Below are 19,701 nucleotides of genomic sequence, written 5' to 3'. Positions count from 1 at the left end.
AACCTTTTGTTTTGCAAAAGAGGAAACTGCACCTTGGTTATCCTCCATGGTCACGTCGAGCTGTGTTGCTTCGTGGTGGCGCTGAGAGTAGAGCCCACGCAAGGCTCCTCACATGTTTACCCTTGACCGTGTCCATTTCATGCCTGGGGAGTGAGTGCTGGGCTGACGGGCTGCTTTAGCGCCCCAGCACCCGTCATGGACCAGCATCCTGGGCACTGGTGATCCCATTACGAACTGAAGGGGCGTAGGGTCTGACACCTTGGAGTTTATTGGAGACGATAAAAAGTAAGCAAATAAATGTGGAATTACTATTTGGCATAAGCGCTGTGAAGGAAATGAAATCATGGGGATGGAGGATAATAATGGGCTTTGAGGCTGCCCCCTGAGGAAGTGCTATTTAAATTGAGCCCTGAAAGACGACAGGGACCAGGGAGAGTGTTCCAGGCACAGAAAGACTGATGAAAGTTCCCAGGTGGACAAGAGCTGGAGTGCTGGGCAGGTGGGGCAGCGGGAGGGGCTGCAGCCAGTGCAGGTTGTGAGCAGGTGTGAGTTTCACCAGGAAAGTGGCTCTTGTCAAATGCTGGCAGGCTTCGCCCCAGCCCTTTGAGTACTTTTCAGACAACTTCACTGACGAATGCTTTGTAAACACCATACTGTTCATTTCTCTCCAAAACCACATAGGCAGCTGGAAAAATCCAGTGGTCAAGTCTTTATTTCCCAGACACATATAATTTGTTATGTAAACTCTTACCTTGTGATGGAAATGTCTCTTTATCTGGGTCAAAACACATGCTGCATCTTTTGGAGCTCCTGGTTACGACTAGAAGTAACAGTGGAAACGAATCCCCTTCAGGTGGAACTTGTTTCAGAACAGGTAACGGAACGTGGTGCATAAATCCATTCGTCCCAGCAAAGGGAAAGGAGAGGAAACGTCTGTCACAGTTGCACGGTGACCATGGGGAGGCGCCGCTGTGTTTCTGTAGCACGTGAATGTGCTCGGGGTCACACCGTCTCCTGGGTGCTGTTTACGGAGCTCAAGTTTCCTGCGGGTCTTCTGTTCTCGAGTTGTGTGTCCTTTTGTGCCTATGTTTACTTCTAAGTTTGATTTTTTTTTAAACCATCTGAAGACATAATTCGTTTTTTTAACCCATTTTGTTAACATTAAAGGAGATTCCTTTTCCAGGGCGTATGCAGTATCTTCTCAGACTTTAATAAAACCCACTGGACTCCTGTGTGGGAGGGCCTCTTGGATTATTTATGCAGGCTTTTTCCTGTTGATAAATAGTCAAAATAAAGAAACTCATTGGTGTCTGGGATACTTTTTCTGTGTACAGAACATTCACCTCAGAGGAAAGAGGGACGTCTGAATTGACAGTATTTCTTTTAGTCAGGGAGTAGACCAGTTATGTAATTCATTTTCAGTTGTTCCCCACTCCTTGAGCCCTTACTGTTACCCTACCTTGCTAATAGAGACTTTTCTGAGAGGCCTGGACTTTGCCCATTACTGAAGCATTAATCCTTTGCGTTTCAGGTCTCAGGGTGGCGATATTGAATAATACATTGCCTTTGACTTCAGGGACATCAGAAACTTGTGGGGAAATAGTTATGTAAACCGCATAGCAGGATGTAAATGCTCTGGAAGACTTTTGTATGTCATTTTTGGGGTACTGAGAAGGCACAGTTTTTTTTTTTTTTTAAAGATTTTATTTATTTATCCTCTAGAGGAGAAGGGAAGGAGAGAGAGAGAGAAACATCAATGTATGGTTGCGTCCGTGCGTCCCCTGCTGAGAACTGGCCCGCAGGGAACCCGCCTGCAACCTGGGAATGTGCCCTGACTGGGAATTGAACCGCGATTATCTGGTTTGCAGGCCCGCGCTCAATCCGCTGAGCTACACCAGCCAGGGCACATAGTCAGTTTTTGAGGAGTGTCAGGGAAGGGGGTAACAGTGTGTCCCCACAGGTTGTAACCGACAGCCCTTTGAGTAATGTTGGAGATGAACATTCTAGGTGGAAGCAGCAATGAGTATGAAAGACAGAGGCCCGAGGATCCCCAGTTTGCCTGTTTGCCAGGTAGTGGTGTTATTGGTGGGTTGTTAGATGTGTGGAGAAGGGGGTGGGAGTCAGGGCTGCAGAGCAGTGCGGGGACTGGTTAGAGGACGCTCCCAGATGTAGATGGGGGAGTTTGGACTTGACTGTCGGATATGGAGAACAAACAGGGGTCTTTAAGCAGCAGAAGGATGGGATCTGTTCACCTGTCTGTGAAAGATGTCTTCGGATGGCCCCGAGGAGGGTTCAGAGGGGAAGAGGCTGAAGGTGGGAAGGAAGACTGTGGAGTCTGCACAGGAGGCCACGTAGCCTGGACTGGGCATTAGCAGGGCCCCTGAGAGGAGGCGGTAAATGGTGGATGCATTTCTGAGGCAGTCGCCAGGCTGCATCCCGGCTCTGCACTTGCTGTGTGGGGAGTGGCAGGATGCTTAGGCTCCCGACTCTGATGTGCCCTGGAGTCTGGATCACTTGGAATTGTGGGTGTTGGAGGGGAGGCACTGCTGCTACTGTCGCTTCAGTCTGGAGTTGTAGCCAGAGGACACGGAGGCAGATGAAACCTTGGACAGACCTGACACAGTTCAGAGTTTTCGGTCCCTCTTTCTTGTGCTTCTGATGGCTTTTCTCTCTATTGCTGTGCCGAAAAATTCGAACGAGAACAGATGCAGGTGTTAGGTTATCAAGGTGAAAATTATTAAAATTTTATACTTGTGGGATTCACTAAGAACAGTACTTGTTTATCTGCATAATGTATATTTTATATATGTGTGTATGTGTGTATTTCTAGTACTGTTAGCGTAATCATGCTTCGCGTTTCCCTGAGATCTATATTTGATATATTTAAAACCTCTCACTTGAAGTTTTTAATTTTTGCTTTTAGAGGAGCTACACTCGTTGGAGTAGAATTATTTTCTGCTCATTCTTTCAATGCTTTTGACCTTTTAACTCCACAAATACCTGAGGTATATCACACCTGAGCCTTTACTAGTCTAGGGCATGCTCAGCATTCAACAGGTCGTTGGTGTCAGCGGGCTTCGCTTCTCTAGTACGTGTGCAGGGCTTGCTGTGCTTTGCATTCCCACTCTTATTTTGAGTGTCCAGGAAACGAGGTTCCTGGGAACCTCTCCCTTCCGTTGAACGGAAGCACACAGGTCCTTAGGGAATGACGACTCCAGTTGCAGTGACTGTAAGTGTTAGCCGTGTTTGTACTATATTGTTAAAAGCACTCTTTTCTTTTCGTCCTAGTTCCCAAAGACCCGAAACCCCAGTGGAGACGTGTAGCGTGGAGCTACGACTGCACCCTGCTGGCCTACGCAGGAAGCTCGGGGACCGTGCGCGTGTTTGATCTCATGGGGAGTGAACTCTTCGTTATTGCCCCAGTATGTACCTGCCTTCCACCAATAGCATACTTTCCGAATGCTTTTTATGTGTAGGTACTTGAGTGAACGAATGTGAAGAGAGGGGAAACAGAAATAGAAATCTGCATAGTAATTGAGAACTTAAGATGCTCAGAATCTCGTTAGGTATCTGTGCATGGAATAATCTATTCTTCGTGTTTTTTGATGCAGTGTCCAGACGCAGTCCGCCCTTACTGAGACATGGCGTAGATACTGAAAAGAGGTGCTGAAAGCTGTTACAACCTGCAGCAAGGGAGGGACAGTCAGTGGGCTGTCACAATAGCAACAGCAACAGCCTTGAGAAGAGTTAGAATTTGTTACCCTAAAAGGGGTAGTGGAGAAAAAGATTCATGGTAGCAATAACTTGTATATTTGTATAGTGCTTCACACTTTATTAATGACTTCGATATGCTATATTCTTACATAATATTCACAACCGTCTTTGAGTAGATCGGGCAGATAATTATCCTCATTTTACAGTTTAGAAAACTGAAATTGGAAGAGGCTTTCTCCATGGCAATCGAGTTAACAAGTGTCTCTCTTAAGAATCCAGTGCTTTACACTTTGCATCCTTCTGCCTGACGTGAACAGGGTGCTGGGCCAGGTCGGTCAGTGGTTCTGACTATGGCTGCATCTTAGAAGCACCTGAGCTTCATAAAGAAAAGGAACAGAAAATTACCTGGTTGCTCAGGCTCCACCCACAGAACCTCTCATTTCATTGATCTAAGTGGGCTTTGGGCATTAATATTGTTTGCAAGTTGTTGAGCTGATTCTAATGAGAAGCTAGGGATGAGAACCAATGATCTGGAGAAAGATTTCTGTTCAGAAATAATGAGTGAAGAACTCAAAAAAGTGCCTTGGGCTCATATTACAGAAGTTCTGGGGAACCAAACTGAGGTGTTTGGATTGCTGTTTTCTGGACCAGCACTGTCTGATACAAATGTAATAAGAACTATATATGTATGATTACATGTAATTTTGAGTTTTCTAGTAGTGGTAAGAAGAGTTATAAGAAACAGGTGAAATTTATTTAATATATTTTATTTAATCCAATAAATTCTAAATATTTCAACATTTAATCAATATGAAAATTATTAATGAAATATTTTCTTTGGTATAGATTCCTTTGAAATTTGGTGTGTATTTTTATATTTGTAGCATATCTTAATTTGGATTAGCCATGTACCAAGTGGTCAGTAGCCACATGGGGTGCGGTATTTTATTACATCGTTCAGGGTAATGAAGAACTAACTTGTGTGTGCTTCCCAAGGTGCACATGCCTTCCTAGTCTTAGGAGTATATCCTTGGCACTTAGTTGCTGGAAAAAGGCTGGTACTGGTGAGTGTTTTTAAATGTCTTTTCCTTTACAGTTGCTGATGAAGTAAATGGAAGGTAATTGGAGACTTCTTAAAAAATTTTTTTTAGCTTCCATTACTGCTGGAAGTAGGCATCAACATTTGAAGGCTTATATCTGAATTCTATATCTTAGAATTCTCTGAGGCTGAATGGGGTCATTACTCTCTATGTGTATATTTTTGTCATGGAAGTCCAGTGAACATTAAATCACTTATCTAGGTGTGTAACTCATTCAGAGAGGCAGCTGTGGTTCCAGCCTGCAGTTGAGAGGCTGGTCTAGACGCGGGTGTCTACTTCTGGGCACCCCGATTTGCCTCATTCTTCAGTGTACAGGTCAGTTCTGGGGCTGTCTCATACGGAGTGCCCCTGGTAAGGCCAGCGTCTCAGGTGTCTTCCACGTACACATTCATTAACGTCCGTGTGTCTTTTTGGTCACTTCATTTCCCTCTCTTCTGCAGGTGTCCAGTTTGGCAGGTGATCTGAGCTGCGCCATCGCTGGGCTGATATTTTTAGAATATAAGGCAAGTGCACAGTGGTCTGCGGAACTCCTAGTCATCAATTACCGAGGAGAACTTAGAAGTTACCTCGTAAGGTAAAAATGAAATGCTTTATTTGGGGAGACGTACTTGGCAAAATAATGTTTATTTCTCTGGCTTAGTGTCAGTTTTCCTTTGTTTTTTGGCATTTTATTATGAAAACCTACAAAATTAACAGGAAGTTTGAAAGAATTGTATGGCGAAACGCCATACACCTCAACTTGAGTTCTGTTGGCATTTTTACTAAACTTCTTGTGTCACGTTTCTGTCCTCCCTCTGTCCAGCCGCTAATCAGTCTTATTTCTTAATGGATTTCAGAGTCAGTACTTAAATACTGTAGAGTACCTGTCATTAATTAAAGGTCAGTGTTTGCTTATAGTTTTCTTTCGAGACAAAATGTGCATGCAACAAAACACAGATCCTACACACACCAGCCAGTGAGTTATAGCAAAAGCATGTGCTGCTTAGTTCAAACTCTCACCAAGATACAGAACATTACTGCCGTGCTGGAGAGTTCCCTCCTGCCCCTTTCCAGAAAATCTCTGTCCACGCTCACTCCCAGAGCAAATACTGTTTATACGTTTTCCGTCACAGATTAGTTTCACCTGTTCTATTAATTCCCATTAATGGACTCAGACTTCTAAGTCTTCATTCAGCATGTTCTGAGATCCATCATGTTTTGAGGTGTATCAGCAGTGTATTCCTTTTTCTTGCTGATTAGTATTTCATTCTGTGAATGTCTCGTGTGTCTTAGCTCAGGCTGCTCTGACAAAATACCGTGAACTGTGAGGATATGAGCAACAGAAGCTCATTTCTCACAGTTAAGGAGGCTGGACGTCTTGAGTTCAGGGCCACCAGCATGTTTGGTTCTGGCGAGAACATTGTTGTGGCATGTAGACCACTGACTTCTTGTAGCTCTCTGGCCTCTTCTGATTAGGTCACAAATCCCATTCAGGAGGGCCCCATCCTTGTGACTGAGTTACCTGCAAATAGCGGTGCATTAGTATTAGAGTTTTAATCTGTGAATTCCGGGTAGGATAAAAACATCCAGTCTGTGGTGGGGAGTCGCACATACTCAGTTCCTAACGTTTGTGATTTGTTTGTGCCTTCTCCCACTGGTGGACTTCTGAGTTTCCAGTTTGGGGCTGTTGCAAATAGCACCGCCATGACCAGTCTTGTGCAAGTCTTTATGGATATAGATTTTCACTTCTGTTGGTTCAATATCTTTGAGTGAAACTGCTGAGTTATAGGGTAGATGTAGTTTATTTTTATAAGCAAGCAGACCTTTTTTCTAAAGGTTTTATATCATTCACATTCCTACTATAACGTATCACAATTGTTGTTGCTTTACATCTTCGGCAGTATTTGGTATTTCCTTTGAATTTAATCACAGTGGGTGTCTTGTGGCCTCTCACTGTGGTGTAATGGTACATGTTTCTTTTTTACCTCCTTACCTCAGCGTTGGAACCAACCAGAGCTACCAGGAGAGTCACTCTTTCAGCTTCAGCAGTCATTATCCCCGTGGGGTCAGCACGGCTGTTTACCACCCTGGTCACCGGTAAGTAGCACTGTTCTGTGGGACGTAGTCTTGGTGGGTGTGACAATCACAGCACAGTTTTAGCTGGAAGGCATTGTTGATTCTGATTCTTATTTTGGCATCTTCAGTTTTTCTTCTTGTGCACAGTTACCTTCAAAAGCTGTAATATTGCTGTAGTCACATTCCTGTTCGTCTGTGTGGCTGACTGGGCTCCGAGCCAGTGGGGCACTGGGAGTATTCACTGGGGAATTGGATACCCCATGCCCATCACTGTTGACAGAACTCTGAAACACCCTGGAGTAGATGGCCCCGCCCACAGCACTGACTCCGCCTTCCCTCCTGGCAAGCGGGGCTGCATGGACTGTTCGCCCATGTGGTCTTCTTGACACATGCCACTTTGCTCTGTGTTGGCCATGTCAGCTGAGGGGCATTGAAGCTTTGGGCATTTTCTACTTTTAATGATGGCTTCCCTTTCATTTTGTTATTTGAGATTAACATTTATGCATATTTTAATAAGTTAGCTGAGCCAACTTTTTGGTTCTCTAAATGGGAAGAATATCAAGTTGTGAGTTGGACAAACTTAGTTGAGTTTTGAATTTCGAGACTTACTCTGTGTCTGTTTGCAGGTCCTGTCTGACTCTCAGCGTACTAAAGACGTTTTGAGTGACATGCATGCTATTCAGTCATCAGTCTTTCCTGTATTTTGTTGAGAATTTTATTCTTATATAAAGTTTTTATACTACAAAAGATCCCCCCCCCCCACTGAAGTCCCCTTTGTGCTCCTCTCTGTCCCATCCCTGGAGATGACCTCTGCACTGGATTTTGTGCTTATCATTTTGTTGCTTCTTTACAGTTTGATCAGTTATTCTTATTTAGCTTTGCTATTTGACTTGATATAAATGAAATCACAGAGAAGACATACATATTTTGCTCTGAGATTTGCTTTTTGAGGCATATTTCTCTAGTTTATACTATTCCTTCTCCTGTAGACGAAAGTTTGGTTTGTTTCCAGTGTTTTATGTTGTTACAACAGTAGTGCTGTGGCAAAATTTATCATGCATTTCTTGACACATTTGTGCTGGAGTGTTTGTCGAGATGTATAACTAGGAGTGGGATTGTTGACTTTCAGGTAAGTTCATCTGAAACTTTACAAGGAAATGCAAGTGTTTTCCAGATGCTTCTTCCAGTTTACTATTTCATCCGCAGTTTCTACTGCTTCATGTTTTTATTAGCACTCTTGATGATATCGTACTTTTAAATGTTTACTGATCTGTGGGTGTAAAAAAACACTTCACTGTGGTTTTCATTTGCATTTCCTTCATTACTGATGACAGACCCCATCGGGGGTGAGCAACTTTTCATGTTATTGGCCATTCCATTTCCTCTTCCATAAAAGGCTTTTTAATATGATTTCTTTTTACTGGATGTCTGGTCACCCCATAGTGTAAACCTCTTTTTAGTATATCACACACACTAGGTGTTCTGTAGGTCTTATTTTGAAGAAGTCTTTCTCAGGCCTCTCTGACCTGCTTCAGTTCGGATTGGAAGCAGCTGCGTGGCGGAAACTTCACCATCATCCTGAGGGCTGCTTTTGCTTTTCTCCTTTGTGAAGTCACCTGTTTGCTGGACCCCATGCTTTTTTCTCTCTTGGTTTATCCCACTGTTTTGGCGAACATCTTCCCGAGGAAGAGGACCGGGGAAGTGTGTTTGTTGAGGCCCTGCCCATCTGAAGATGGCTCTGCTCTGTTCTCATGCTTAACTCATAATTTGGTCGATAGAATTGCAGGCCGGAGGTAGTTTCCTTCGGAACGCAGAAGGTGCTGCTCCCCCGTCTTCTAGCTCCTGGTGTTGCTCCTGAGAATGCTAATGCCACTCTAGTTTCAAACCCATTTCCCTTTTTCCTCTACTTTTGTTTGGTTTCCCTTCTCTCTGGAAGCTAAGATTTTTTTGACCCCAATATTCTGAAACTTGACCATGTTATTATGTCTTGGGGTGGTTATTTTTATAAACACAGTGTTAGCTCTTCAACTTGGATACTTGCTTTCGGGCAAGTTCATTAACTTATTTCTTGAATTGTTTCCTCTCTGTTTTCTCTTTTTTCTCTGGTGTGTCTGTTATATAGATAATGGGTCTCCTGGTTCACCTTTGATTTTCTCATTCTCTTTTTTTGCCTTTGTTTTTGTTAAAAAAGAGAAGTAAAAGTTTATTTTATTTTCCATATAAATGTGTATAATTGATGAAGAAAGTTTGAAGAGCTTTTGAGGTCTATTATAAATATAATGAATTAATGATATATATGGTCCTTTAACAAGTGGTGTTCTGGTTAATTTTTTCTGCTATAGTTTCTACTTACTAATTCTTATGTGCCTCATCTCTTTTTTAAAAGTTGTTATTGTGTTTTTTTTTTCATTGTTGTATTTCTCATGTCTAGTTATTTTAAGAATCTCCTTTAAGGGAGAAAAAGGAATTGAAGTGACTGGTCTGTGAAGCACTAGTTGTCCTCGGGGTTAAACACCTACTATGTGTAGGAAGCGGTAGCAGTGGAGAAATACAATGCTATTAATTTCTTCCTTTTGACTTGTGTGTCCCTGCCTTGACGAGTCGGTCGTGTGTGTGCCCATGTGTGCATGGTGTAGGAACGCAAGCTAGAAAGAAGCAAGGGCCTTAACAGGGTTCAGGTGCAGTGAGGCGGGGCTGCAGAGAGGAGCTATTCCTTCCCTGTAGGGTCAGGGAAGTCTGCCCGTGGCACTTGCACTTGCTTCGGAGAATGGGTATGATCTGGGCATGATGGGCAGCTGACAAAGTGACAGTGAACAGTGTACAAGAGGAAGGCAGCCGCAGGTGTTTTTTTGAAATTGCAGGAGGTGTCATCTGCCCAACGCTGTAGGGTGTGTGTGGGAGGAGGACAGGTGATGGTTGGGACAGGAGACAGGGTGTGGAAAGACGGCTGCGGGTCAGGTGTTTGGGAGCGGTGCCCGGCTGACGGTTCGGGAGTGAAAAGGATCAGGCATTGCTTCGAGGAACATGCGTTCAGTCAGGAGATACCAGAGGCTGAGTAACTCATATAGTTCAGGCCACAGGGCACAGGGCCCTGTTCATTTTCTTACACAGAATTGCTGTTCTGTGTTTTGCCACATTTTGGGCACTGTTTGTGTATAGGTTGCATTTTATTTTGATGAATAGTTCCCGTACCTCACATTAGACTGTCAGACACCTGAAGGCAGAAGGCGTGTCTTTGCCGTGTGTGTCTGGTGTAGCAGCGCCATGAATTGATCCCTCTCCCGCGGGGGCTCCGTGGCTAAGTAGTTCTAACTTCCGGAGTGGAGGAAAAAATGGTTTCTGTCCTTTGACTTTCCTCTTTCCTGTCTTCTATTTCATATTTGTGTCCATCCCTTGCTTTTCTCTCTTTTGTTTTATTTTTCTTGTCCCTTTAAAAAGACGTATTGTATATCTTAATTCTTTGCTATATTTTTTCTTGTTTGGTTTGCTTAGCTTGTTTTACACTGACTGTGTTGTTTTGATTTATTACAAAGGCCACTATTTGATCTCTTCTGTTCCTAGCAGTATTTCAGGAGGTTTGAAGTGATCATAATGAAAGTTATTACATGATACCAGTTTGCTATAAGTCAGATTGCATTTATTACTCTTACGGCTTTCACTTGCTTGGCCCAGGATCTAAGCTAGTTGTAGGTATTTTTTGGAGGGATGCTATTTAAATACAAATTTTGGGAAGTTCAGTATATTATGAGACCATGGAAGGAGGGTCCCTTCTCAGTTCTGCAGCCATGCAGTTCTTGGTGGCTTCCGCATGGAGGCGGATGACTGCGTGCGGGTTTCTGAACGAGGACTGTCACAAAGCAAGGAGTGTGTGCGAGTGCCCTGTGGCACACGGTGAAAATATCGCTAGGTGGTTTTTATTGTTTGTTACGTGTATTTTTTAATGAAAGAAGCTGGAATATTCATCACATTTTTATTTGTTTTTGGTTACTCTAGTAATATAGGCCTGTACTGTTTATCATCCACAAGGATTTAATAAATGTGAAATAAATCAGCCGGAGTGGAGTTGGGATGAATTGGCAATCTACAAAACTCAGGTTTTATGAACTTCATTGTTTTGCCCAAGCCCTGTTGAAGGGAAATCGAAGTGGTAAAACAGGTAATATAAGCAAATTAATTGAGAAGCTTTGGGATAAGCTCTGTGGATTTGCTGTTGCTCACTGTTTTCTTTTTTTACAAACACTAAGTCACAGCCTAATGGAGGTGTTTGTCCTCTCCAGGCTGTCTCATGTTCCTGCCCTGCTCCCCCCCAGCTCCCCACTCCCAGGCCCCCTCCACTCTTTCCCGCCTTCCCTTCTGGGTTCTCAGTGTTCTCTTTGATCTGTAGCATTTTGGCTCACAGTTGCATTTTGGTCCAGCTAAGAGGACTCTCTTACCTTTTCTGTGTTCTAGAGAGCAGCATTACCCTTTTGGTCCAGGGCGCTGTGCCTGGTGGTGGAGATTCGGATGTGGTGCCTGCTCTCCCAGTTACAAGACTGAGCAGTTACACAGTCACAGATGAGGGCACTCGCTTAATGCGAGTTGAGTTCAAATACAAGACTTTGTCCATGGACACGTTTTTAAATGGCATTGCTTTCAACAGTATACAGCTTTTAAAAAAGGTTTTGATCCTAATTTCATTGTAAATGTCTACAAGCAAAAGCCGACTTCTTCAGCCTTGAATCTTGACAGTTCCTTGGCCACTACATAGAGATAATTAGTGTTTGAGGGTAACATCTTCTGGACCCTAATTTACGTCTCAACAAGGACAAAAGATAGAACACAGGTCTTTCTTGAGCCCATTTGAGAAGCCACCCATGCTCAGTATCCCGTTGGGATGGTTGAAGTATTTTTCTGCTCTCAGGCAACTGTTCCAGGTCAAATCCAGGTTCTGCTTCAGGTTGCCTCACAGTGATGACAGTCAGGTTCCTAGGTACCCTGGCTGAGAGCAGCGGGGCCTCCCGTCCTGGGGACGGACAGCCCCGGAGGTGGGACAGGGCGTGGTGGGTAGAAAGCTGCCCTTTGGGGGAGACTGAGAAACACCTTTAAGTGCGGCCATGCTGAAGAGTTGAAGGGCTGTTTGCTCACCTCATGAGGGTTTCTGATTCCCCCTAAACAGAACCTCAGGCATTTGAGATTATAAGTCCTGTATAGTCATGGGATAAAGGGAGTTTTCTGAATAAATAGCTCACTTAGTCGGGGATCGGTGATTGGTGTGTGACGGAGCCCTTGAGTGACGTGGTGCTAACCTCACTGGCCCCAAGCGAGGAAAACAGTCTTCGGGTAGAATGGGGTGCAGTGGGGGGTGCTCAGAGGGGCCACAGGCCCTCCTTCATGCAGCGCTGTTCCGTAGGGCAGTTAGGGAGCTCCCACAAGTGTTTCAGTTGGGTCCCGTGGAGAAGATAGCGTTGGGAGTCCCCTACCTGAAAGGTTTACCGAGGACATGAGCAGATTTTGTTGTCCTCCTGTGAGGGTCCATCTGCACCTGTGAGATGCCTTTGGAAGTAGTCAGTGGACTTTCACAGCTGCAACATTGCCATAAAATCGCCTGTCTTGCTTTCTGGTTTCTAAGGTCCTGTGCGTTCTGGGACAATCAAGGCAGTGATATGTGGAAAGATACACTCAACTATATTGACAGTTGGAGGAGCAGATATGTGTAAATTGCATAATAAATTTTCCCTAAACCCTAACTGGATGAGACTGATGGTCTTATGCAGGGTTGCTTCTAAGAAAAAAGTGAGGACCATAGCCATTGTCATCGCTGATTATCTCCCACTGCAGTGAGTGTGTGTGCTCGGCCGCTGAACACGCAGGGGGCCGTTGGCATTTGAGACATTCATGTGCAGCCTGGCACCTGAGAAGTATGAATGTCAGTAATCGGGTTGACTTATGTTACGGGGTTTTTCATTTTGCCTTTGTTTCTCCTTCCTCCAGCGTGAGGTTGGTTTTCCGATGGAATGAAGAGGTGCTGTTGTCATCTGTAGAGAAAGCTACGTTGTCTTGGAGGTGAAAGTCCTTAGATGTGAATTAAGGGACTTCTGAGCTTCACAGACTGATGTTTGGGGGGGCAGTTGGGTTTCATAGGCACTTGTTTCTGGGGAGGCTGGGAAGTGAGTGTGGCCACATCCTGTGATCTGTTTTCATCCAGAGTATGCTATGGACGGGTAGACGTATGAGACTCAGAGGATCTTGATTTTTAGCGTGCAGCAGCGGGCTGTATTTTTAAAAGTAGAAGTAAAAAGTGCCTTCTACTTTTTTGACCTTTTCTGGCCTAGCATTGAAAGACATTGAATTCATGGAAACTGGCTTTTACCCATCCATTGTTCCAATGTTTGGAGATTCTTTGATGGGATGGGTTGATTCTCTTTGAAGGTCATTTTATACACTTTTGAATCTGTTCAGTTGGTCAGTCCATCACCCAGTCCATCTGTCTTCCCCTGTCTTTCTTTCCAAGTGTTTTAGTGGCAGGTGAACCTGATAGGACTCAGGCCAGACGGACTTTCTTCTTGTACTTGGAGTGATTGCCAGCTGTGTGGGTCCCTCTTGGGAGCAGACAGTGGAAAGAAGGCTGCTGGATCTTTAGCTATTTTACAGGAATGAAGGAATGATGCTTCGTTATCAGAAAGTTTTAAAAAGCATATTTTGGATGTAATTGAACAGGTACGGGGTTAGAATCAGGGGAGCTGAACTCTGTTCTTGGTCGTGTTGTACTTCTTACCTGTGGAACCTCAAGGCAGGTCAATCTTTGGACCACACTTTGCCGGCACTGTTCTGGGCAGGGACAGTAGATGGGTTTTTTTAGCAGCTGCTCAGATACTGAGGTGGTCTCATGTAGACTGCTGGCATTTACAAGAGGCGAACGGTAGTAGGGAGTTTGGTAGCAGGCGCTGTGGAAAGACCCAGCATCGGCGGTGCCCGGCAGGCTGCAGTTTGCAGTGTTTCATGGAGAGAGGGTGAGGGTTCAAAGACAATACGTTTTCCTGGGAGGACGAGTTTGGAATAGAAGCTAAGAATCTGGTTTCAGAACCTGGGCTGTTCTGAAACCAGGACACAAGGTAATGGATAGGTGGATAGACCAGACTGTGCTTTGGCAGTGGTGTCACTTAATGGCTCCTAAGGACTGGGAGGGAATTATTAGTCTTTAGATGGTGACCATTGGCTGTTGGATTGAGGGAGGAAAACAGAGGCAAGGGGATCTAAGGAATCTAGACTAATTTATTCATTAGTATTTGTTTTTTTAAAATATTGTTTATTAACCTAATGTTCTTAACAAGTTGTAGATGACAGAATCACCTACTTAGAATTTTTTAAAAATGCATATTTAGGCTCTACCCTTAAAGGCTTGTCAGGTGGCTGAGGGATGGGACCCCAGCATCTGCTCCGATACAAGCCTCTGTAGGGAATTCTCGCCCGACTCCTCCCCCCGTGGGAGTGCTGTGCTGAAGCTCCGGGGGGTTAAGTGAAAGGAATGCGAGGTGTCCTTTCCCTTGAGCTGCCCTAGTGAGGCCCAGGAATCACTCTTACTGGACATGTTGCCTCCCTTCCACTGCTTATGGCCGCCCAGAACTGGGCTGAGCCCGTCAGGGGCTGACCGGTGTGTGACACGGGCGTGGCGCTAGCGGCGCTGGGTGTTTCTCCTGCCGAGCCACGTGAGGGGGGTGTGTGTGTACTTAATGTCCCCCCACCCGTGTTTATTGCTAGTATGTAGGAATCCAGTTGACGCATGTATATGGGTCTCGTATCCTACAACCTTACTGGACCGGATTATTAATTCTGTTCGAGTAGATTTCACAGTCCTTTGGACATTTTTGCTCTTATTCACCCTATATATTCTTTATAGGCAACTTGAACCAAACTCATTTAGCCACCGAACTGTGTATGTGATATCTCCCAAGTCTGTGCTCCGTAGGTCACACGTGGGCCACAGAGCTGTCTCGCGCCTGCCCACAGAGCACCGCGGCCTCGATAGCCACTCACACGCACCTCATACTCATTATTTTCTTACTGCATTAATCGTATTTCACCTCCATACCTACATGTTCTTCTGTGCTGCCAAATCTCAATTTATATCGTTTCCTCCGGGCCAAAACCTGAGATTCACTTCAGATAACTCTCTTAATTCATTTTTATGAATCTTTAAGACTTGTTGATTTTTCTTCTTTAATATATCTCAGATATGCCTCCTCCATTTCTGCTGCCACCCTTACAGTTCAGACACTCATTACTTCTTATCCAATTTATTATCAACTGTGTTCCCTGCTTCCTGTCTGGTCCTTCTGTAGTTTGTTTTCCGTTGTGTTTCCAGCAAGGAATAGTGGTCTGAAAATGCAAGTCTGAAGCTAAAAATTCATCTCTAATTCCTTTACTTTGGGGATAGAGCCACAGCTCCTTGGTTTAGTGTCAAAGGTCCTTTGCAGTTTGGTCTTTTAACTCCTCTCATCTCCTGTCATGCCCCTTATGTTTCTTTGCTCCAGGCCGATGATCACACTTTTCTGTGAAGGGCCAGGCGGCCTCTGTTGTGATTACTCACTCTTCCATCCAGTGTGGAAGTGGCTACAGACAGTACAGGAATGGAGGCTTGTGACTTGTGCCAGGAAAGCTTTGTTTACGAAAGCAGGTGGCGGGCTGGGTCGGGGGCAGAGGCTGTGGTTTGGTGACTCCTGTTCCAGGTCACTTTGGACACCTGTGAGCCCTTGGATTTCTCGGAGTGTCTTTGGTCTTTCAAGGCTTTATGCTTCTGCTTGTTTTTTCTCTGCCTAGAATGTCCTTCCTTTTCTTCTCATCTGTCAGCTATATAATGTTTGGTTGGGGCTGACCCTTTAGAGTCCATCTTTATGGTGAAAGATTCCATTGATTTCATTCAGTGGATTTAATAATCTACGAGGCTGTGGCCTGACTGAGGACAGACCCGTGTCCTATTACTGTGTCATCAGTGCTTGTCACAGTGCTCTCTCCTCATGCAATGTCTGCCAGTAAGTTGTGGTTCAGTTGTTAACATTTGCTTGGCTTTGTCAAAACATATAAAAAGGGGAAGAAAGCAATAGCGATGCAATAGAACAGAAACTTTATTGTGGGCAGGAATTTTTTCTGTGTTATTTGTAGCTCTATTTTAGGCTCTTAGAACAGGGTCTGGCAAATAGGGTGCTCAATACATTTTTGTTGAGTAAGTGAGTGAAAGCCTGACTTCAGCAGAATGAAAATTAAAGAGCTCAGGCGGCACAGCTGTATGAATAAAAGGTCAGAAACAGGTTCTTTGAAGCCTTTCTTAGGTGACATTACAGTCTCATTGACCTGCACGGCTGTAAATTGCTTTGGGACAGGGGAAGTTTGGTGACCTTACACGCTAGTGGAGCCTCGGTTCTCAAACTTAATTCATTCTGGAAACCGTTCGAGAAACAAGACTCTCCCTTTTTTTGTTGCCTGAAAGACACATGACTGACCATACAGACGTCAGCACGAAAGATGTGTCGGGGAGAGAATTGAGACCTGCAGTTTTGTTTCAACAACCGAGACCTTTCTTCCGTCAGTGACTTGGTCAAGAACTGAGTTTTTCGAGAGCCCAGGTTTGACTGTGTTTCCCGCACTGTGAGTGCAGTACCTTGTACGTTTTCGGTGCTCTCTCAACTAATGTTGAGTTGACGTGACTTTGAAGTTAAGATTGTAACTAAGAAAATGAACTGTGTATAGTTTTTCCTGGTTATCAGACACTTTGAGGCCCTGTCTTCACAGTTCTGTAGGGCGGTGTCATAACAGCTGTTCTGGAGATGGAGGAACTGGAGCCCCAAGAGGTGATGAGATTTTTCTCAGGTGGCATGGCTGCTGGGTAGTAAACTCACGTCTTCTCCTGCTCAGGCTCAGTAAGCTTTGCTCTGTCCTGGGGGCTGGCACACTGTGGCCTGTGGGCAAATCTGGGCACTTCGTGTGTGGCCTGTGAGCTGAGAATGGAGTTTACTTTGTTTTTCAATTGTGAGAAATGAAATAAGACTATTTTATGACCCCGGAAAATTAGAGGAAATTCAAATTTCCATGCCCACAAATGAAATTTTATTAGAACATAGGCACACTTAAAAAAAAAAAATATATATATATATATATAGCCTGTGCTTTTTGGCATGATGACAGAAATAAGTAGTTGTGCAAGATACGTATGGCCTACATAGCTTAAAGTATTTATCTGGTCCTTTACAGAAGGTGTTCGCTGACCTTGGTTCTGTACCATCCAGCTATCTATCTGAATATGGGTCCAATTCTGCTTGGAAGGTATAAAGTGAGGAGTATTGAACTTTATAGATTTTCCTATACCTCTTGATTCTGAATTTCAGATTACATTTTAAGGAACTTATCACCAGGTACAACTCAATTTTAAGCACATTAAATGCCTAATTATCAAATTGCCAGAAAAATGAAATTTTATTACTGAACTAAGCAGTCTCTGATAGTGCTTTCTCTATCCAAGAAAACTCTCTGGTTTTGTCTTAACCACTAGCCATTCAATACAGTCGGCTGTCTTTGTCCTTAAGCACGTGCTGACCAAGTGGTGTGATGCTTCACGTTTTGCCTCCTATTTTGAGTTACCATGAACTGCGTCCTTCAGAGCTCAGCTTATCGACTCCAGCATTGGGTAGAGCTCTGTGTTCCCAGGGTGTGGCGCCTGCACAGCAGCATCAGCGTCACTGGGGGAAGTTGCTGGCAGGACAGGCTTCTGGAGCCACCCTCTCCCCGAGAGGCTGACCTCTGCAGGAGCGGGGCGCCCAGCGCTCTCTGCTCATATGGCCCCTGCGTGATTCTGATGCAGTTAGTTTTGAGAACCATTGATGGATTCATGATTATGTATGTTTTCTTCTTATAAACTCTTTATGTGATAAAAAATGGGTATGCAGAATTTTAAATGTGGAGCTAGTAAGATTTTTATGGTGAAGAATATTTAAGATACACTAAAATGAATTAAAATTGGGAACATTTCAAAAATGATCCCATGAGTGGAATGGCTTCCAGCTTCATGGTTAGTGGGCGATAGTTTTTGAGCCCGCCCTTTGCCAGGTATGGTCTTACGCACTTCTTAATTTTGACACGTAGTTTTTTTTCTTTCTTGTTTTTCTTTCTTGCTGGTTGTAGGCCACCAGCACATTGGTCATTGCACAGAATGTATCCAAGTGTCTCTCCCACTTTTTATTATTACAAACTTCCTTCCTTGGCCTCAAGAGTTTTAAGCCACTAGATGGCGGAGTCTTCCAATTATTAGATGGAAGAGCCTTCTTAGTAAACCTTTTATAGTTCTTGGAAATAACTTGTAGTGTCACGTTTCAGCTCTCCCAGGTCATCAGGAGTACACACGTGTGATGCTCTGGGGCCCGCTTTCTGTCCCCCTCCCACTCCTTGTTACCCCCATTCTGCTCTGGCGTCTGCCTGTACCCTCCCTGGATATGTTTGCTCCATCAGTCACGGTTTACTTGTGTTGTCTGATACCTGTGTTCCTGCTTGGAATTTCAGACCCTTAGAATGTCAGGCTGGAAAGGAGGTCCATCCATCACTTGGCTCCTTTCCTTCCTTTCCCAGGTGGGAGAACAGGGGCCTGGAGAGGTTAAGCCAAGGACAAGGGCTGTGTCTTATTTATCTTTGTGCCCCTGTCATTCTCTGCACAGAGTGTGAACACACTGTTGACAAACTGGTCTCTGTGCTCTTGTGCATCAGGTTGTCCTGTCTTAGAGAGCTCCGTACCTGGTCCCTGTTCTGTCTGGGGAATTGTTTAACTGACAGATTGCTCTTTGCCGTTATCGGAAGAGCCTTGGCCTCTTCCTCTACACAGTCATCTGTCCTTTGGGCTGTTTCGTACCCAGCTCAAAGGTTGTTGAAGAGGTCCTGAGCAGGCACGGTCCGTGTTGACCTGTCCTTTTCCCTGGGCTGGACGGTGCGCATTTTCATTCCCGTGTAGGGGTGCACGTTGGAGGCGGTCAGAGGGAAGCAAGGGGGGCAGGATCCGTGCCCCTGACTGCCACTCCCTGGCTGCTGGCAATGAACTGGGGGAGCTGAGCGTGGCACCGCAAACTGACTGCAGGGAGAATTGTGCGTGGTTGTCGAGAAGGCTCCTGGGTCGCTTAGCACAGTGCTCCTTGCTTAGTGCTCGGTCTGCATTTGGTCGGTATTGGTGGATGCGGGGACCTAGTTGGTAACTCTGATTCCTAGGCCCATGATTCTCTTACTTTCCACAAAATTTTGAGGTGAAAGATTATTGGGAAAGTTTATTTCTCTCTCCCTTCCTCCCCTTCTCTCGTCTCTACCCCCATTTTTACTAAGAAGTTCAGCTTAACTGCCACACATCATGTGCTTTGGCATAAAAAATTTAATTTGTGCCATGGAAATTCTGCTTTGCTTCGTACTTTATAGAATAATTTTAAAACAGTTATTTATTTCAAAATGTGATTCTTAAAGGAAGCCCTTAAAAGCCAGACACCCTGTATCTTCACGGAGATACTGGTTAACACTGCATGTGATTATTCTGGGCGGAGGAGCTCACTGCAACAGAAAGGAACGTTATGATGTAAATTGTTTTCTGTAGCGTTGTCTATCTGTGAACGCAGTTTCTGCCACAATCTAACAGTCATTTCAGTAGTAAACCACAGAATGCTTAGATATAACCATTAATGTATAAAGTATCTCAAAATGTCACAAAGCAAATTATGTGCTAATTTTATTTTCAGTATTTGACTAGAGTTGTTGGTTGATTCTTAGAGTAAAAACCAATTCACTGAATTTTTTCCCATGGACTTCATTAATTGGAAAAATTTATGTACTTAAT

General features: G+C 44.4%; 1 protein-coding gene across 2 annotated transcripts in view; it reads left to right on the top strand.

The window, feature by feature from the left end:
- The window catches only part of NBAS (NBAS subunit of NRZ tethering complex), a 253,645-nt gene that overhangs the window by 13,765 nt on the left and 220,179 nt on the right, over positions 1–19,701 (top strand). For both annotated transcript variants that reach the window (XM_053666925.1, XM_037151717.2), the window contains exons 7-9: positions 3,289–3,422; positions 5,255–5,388; positions 6,792–6,890. In XM_053666925.1, the coding sequence (XP_053522900.1) occupies positions 3,289–3,422; positions 5,255–5,388; positions 6,792–6,890 (367 nt within the window). The remainder of the gene's footprint in view (positions 1–3,288; positions 3,423–5,254; positions 5,389–6,791; positions 6,891–19,701) is intronic.

The sequence above is a fragment of the Artibeus jamaicensis genome, unplaced genomic scaffold, assembly GCF_021234435.1.
Source record: "Artibeus jamaicensis isolate MK-2021 breed Jamaican fruit bat unplaced genomic scaffold, CSHL_Jam_final contig_465, whole genome shotgun sequence".
Lineage (NCBI taxonomy): Eukaryota > Metazoa > Chordata > Mammalia > Chiroptera > Phyllostomidae > Artibeus > Artibeus jamaicensis.
The sequence above is the reverse complement of the archived record's forward strand: the minus strand, read 5'-3'. Positions and strand labels throughout refer to the sequence as shown.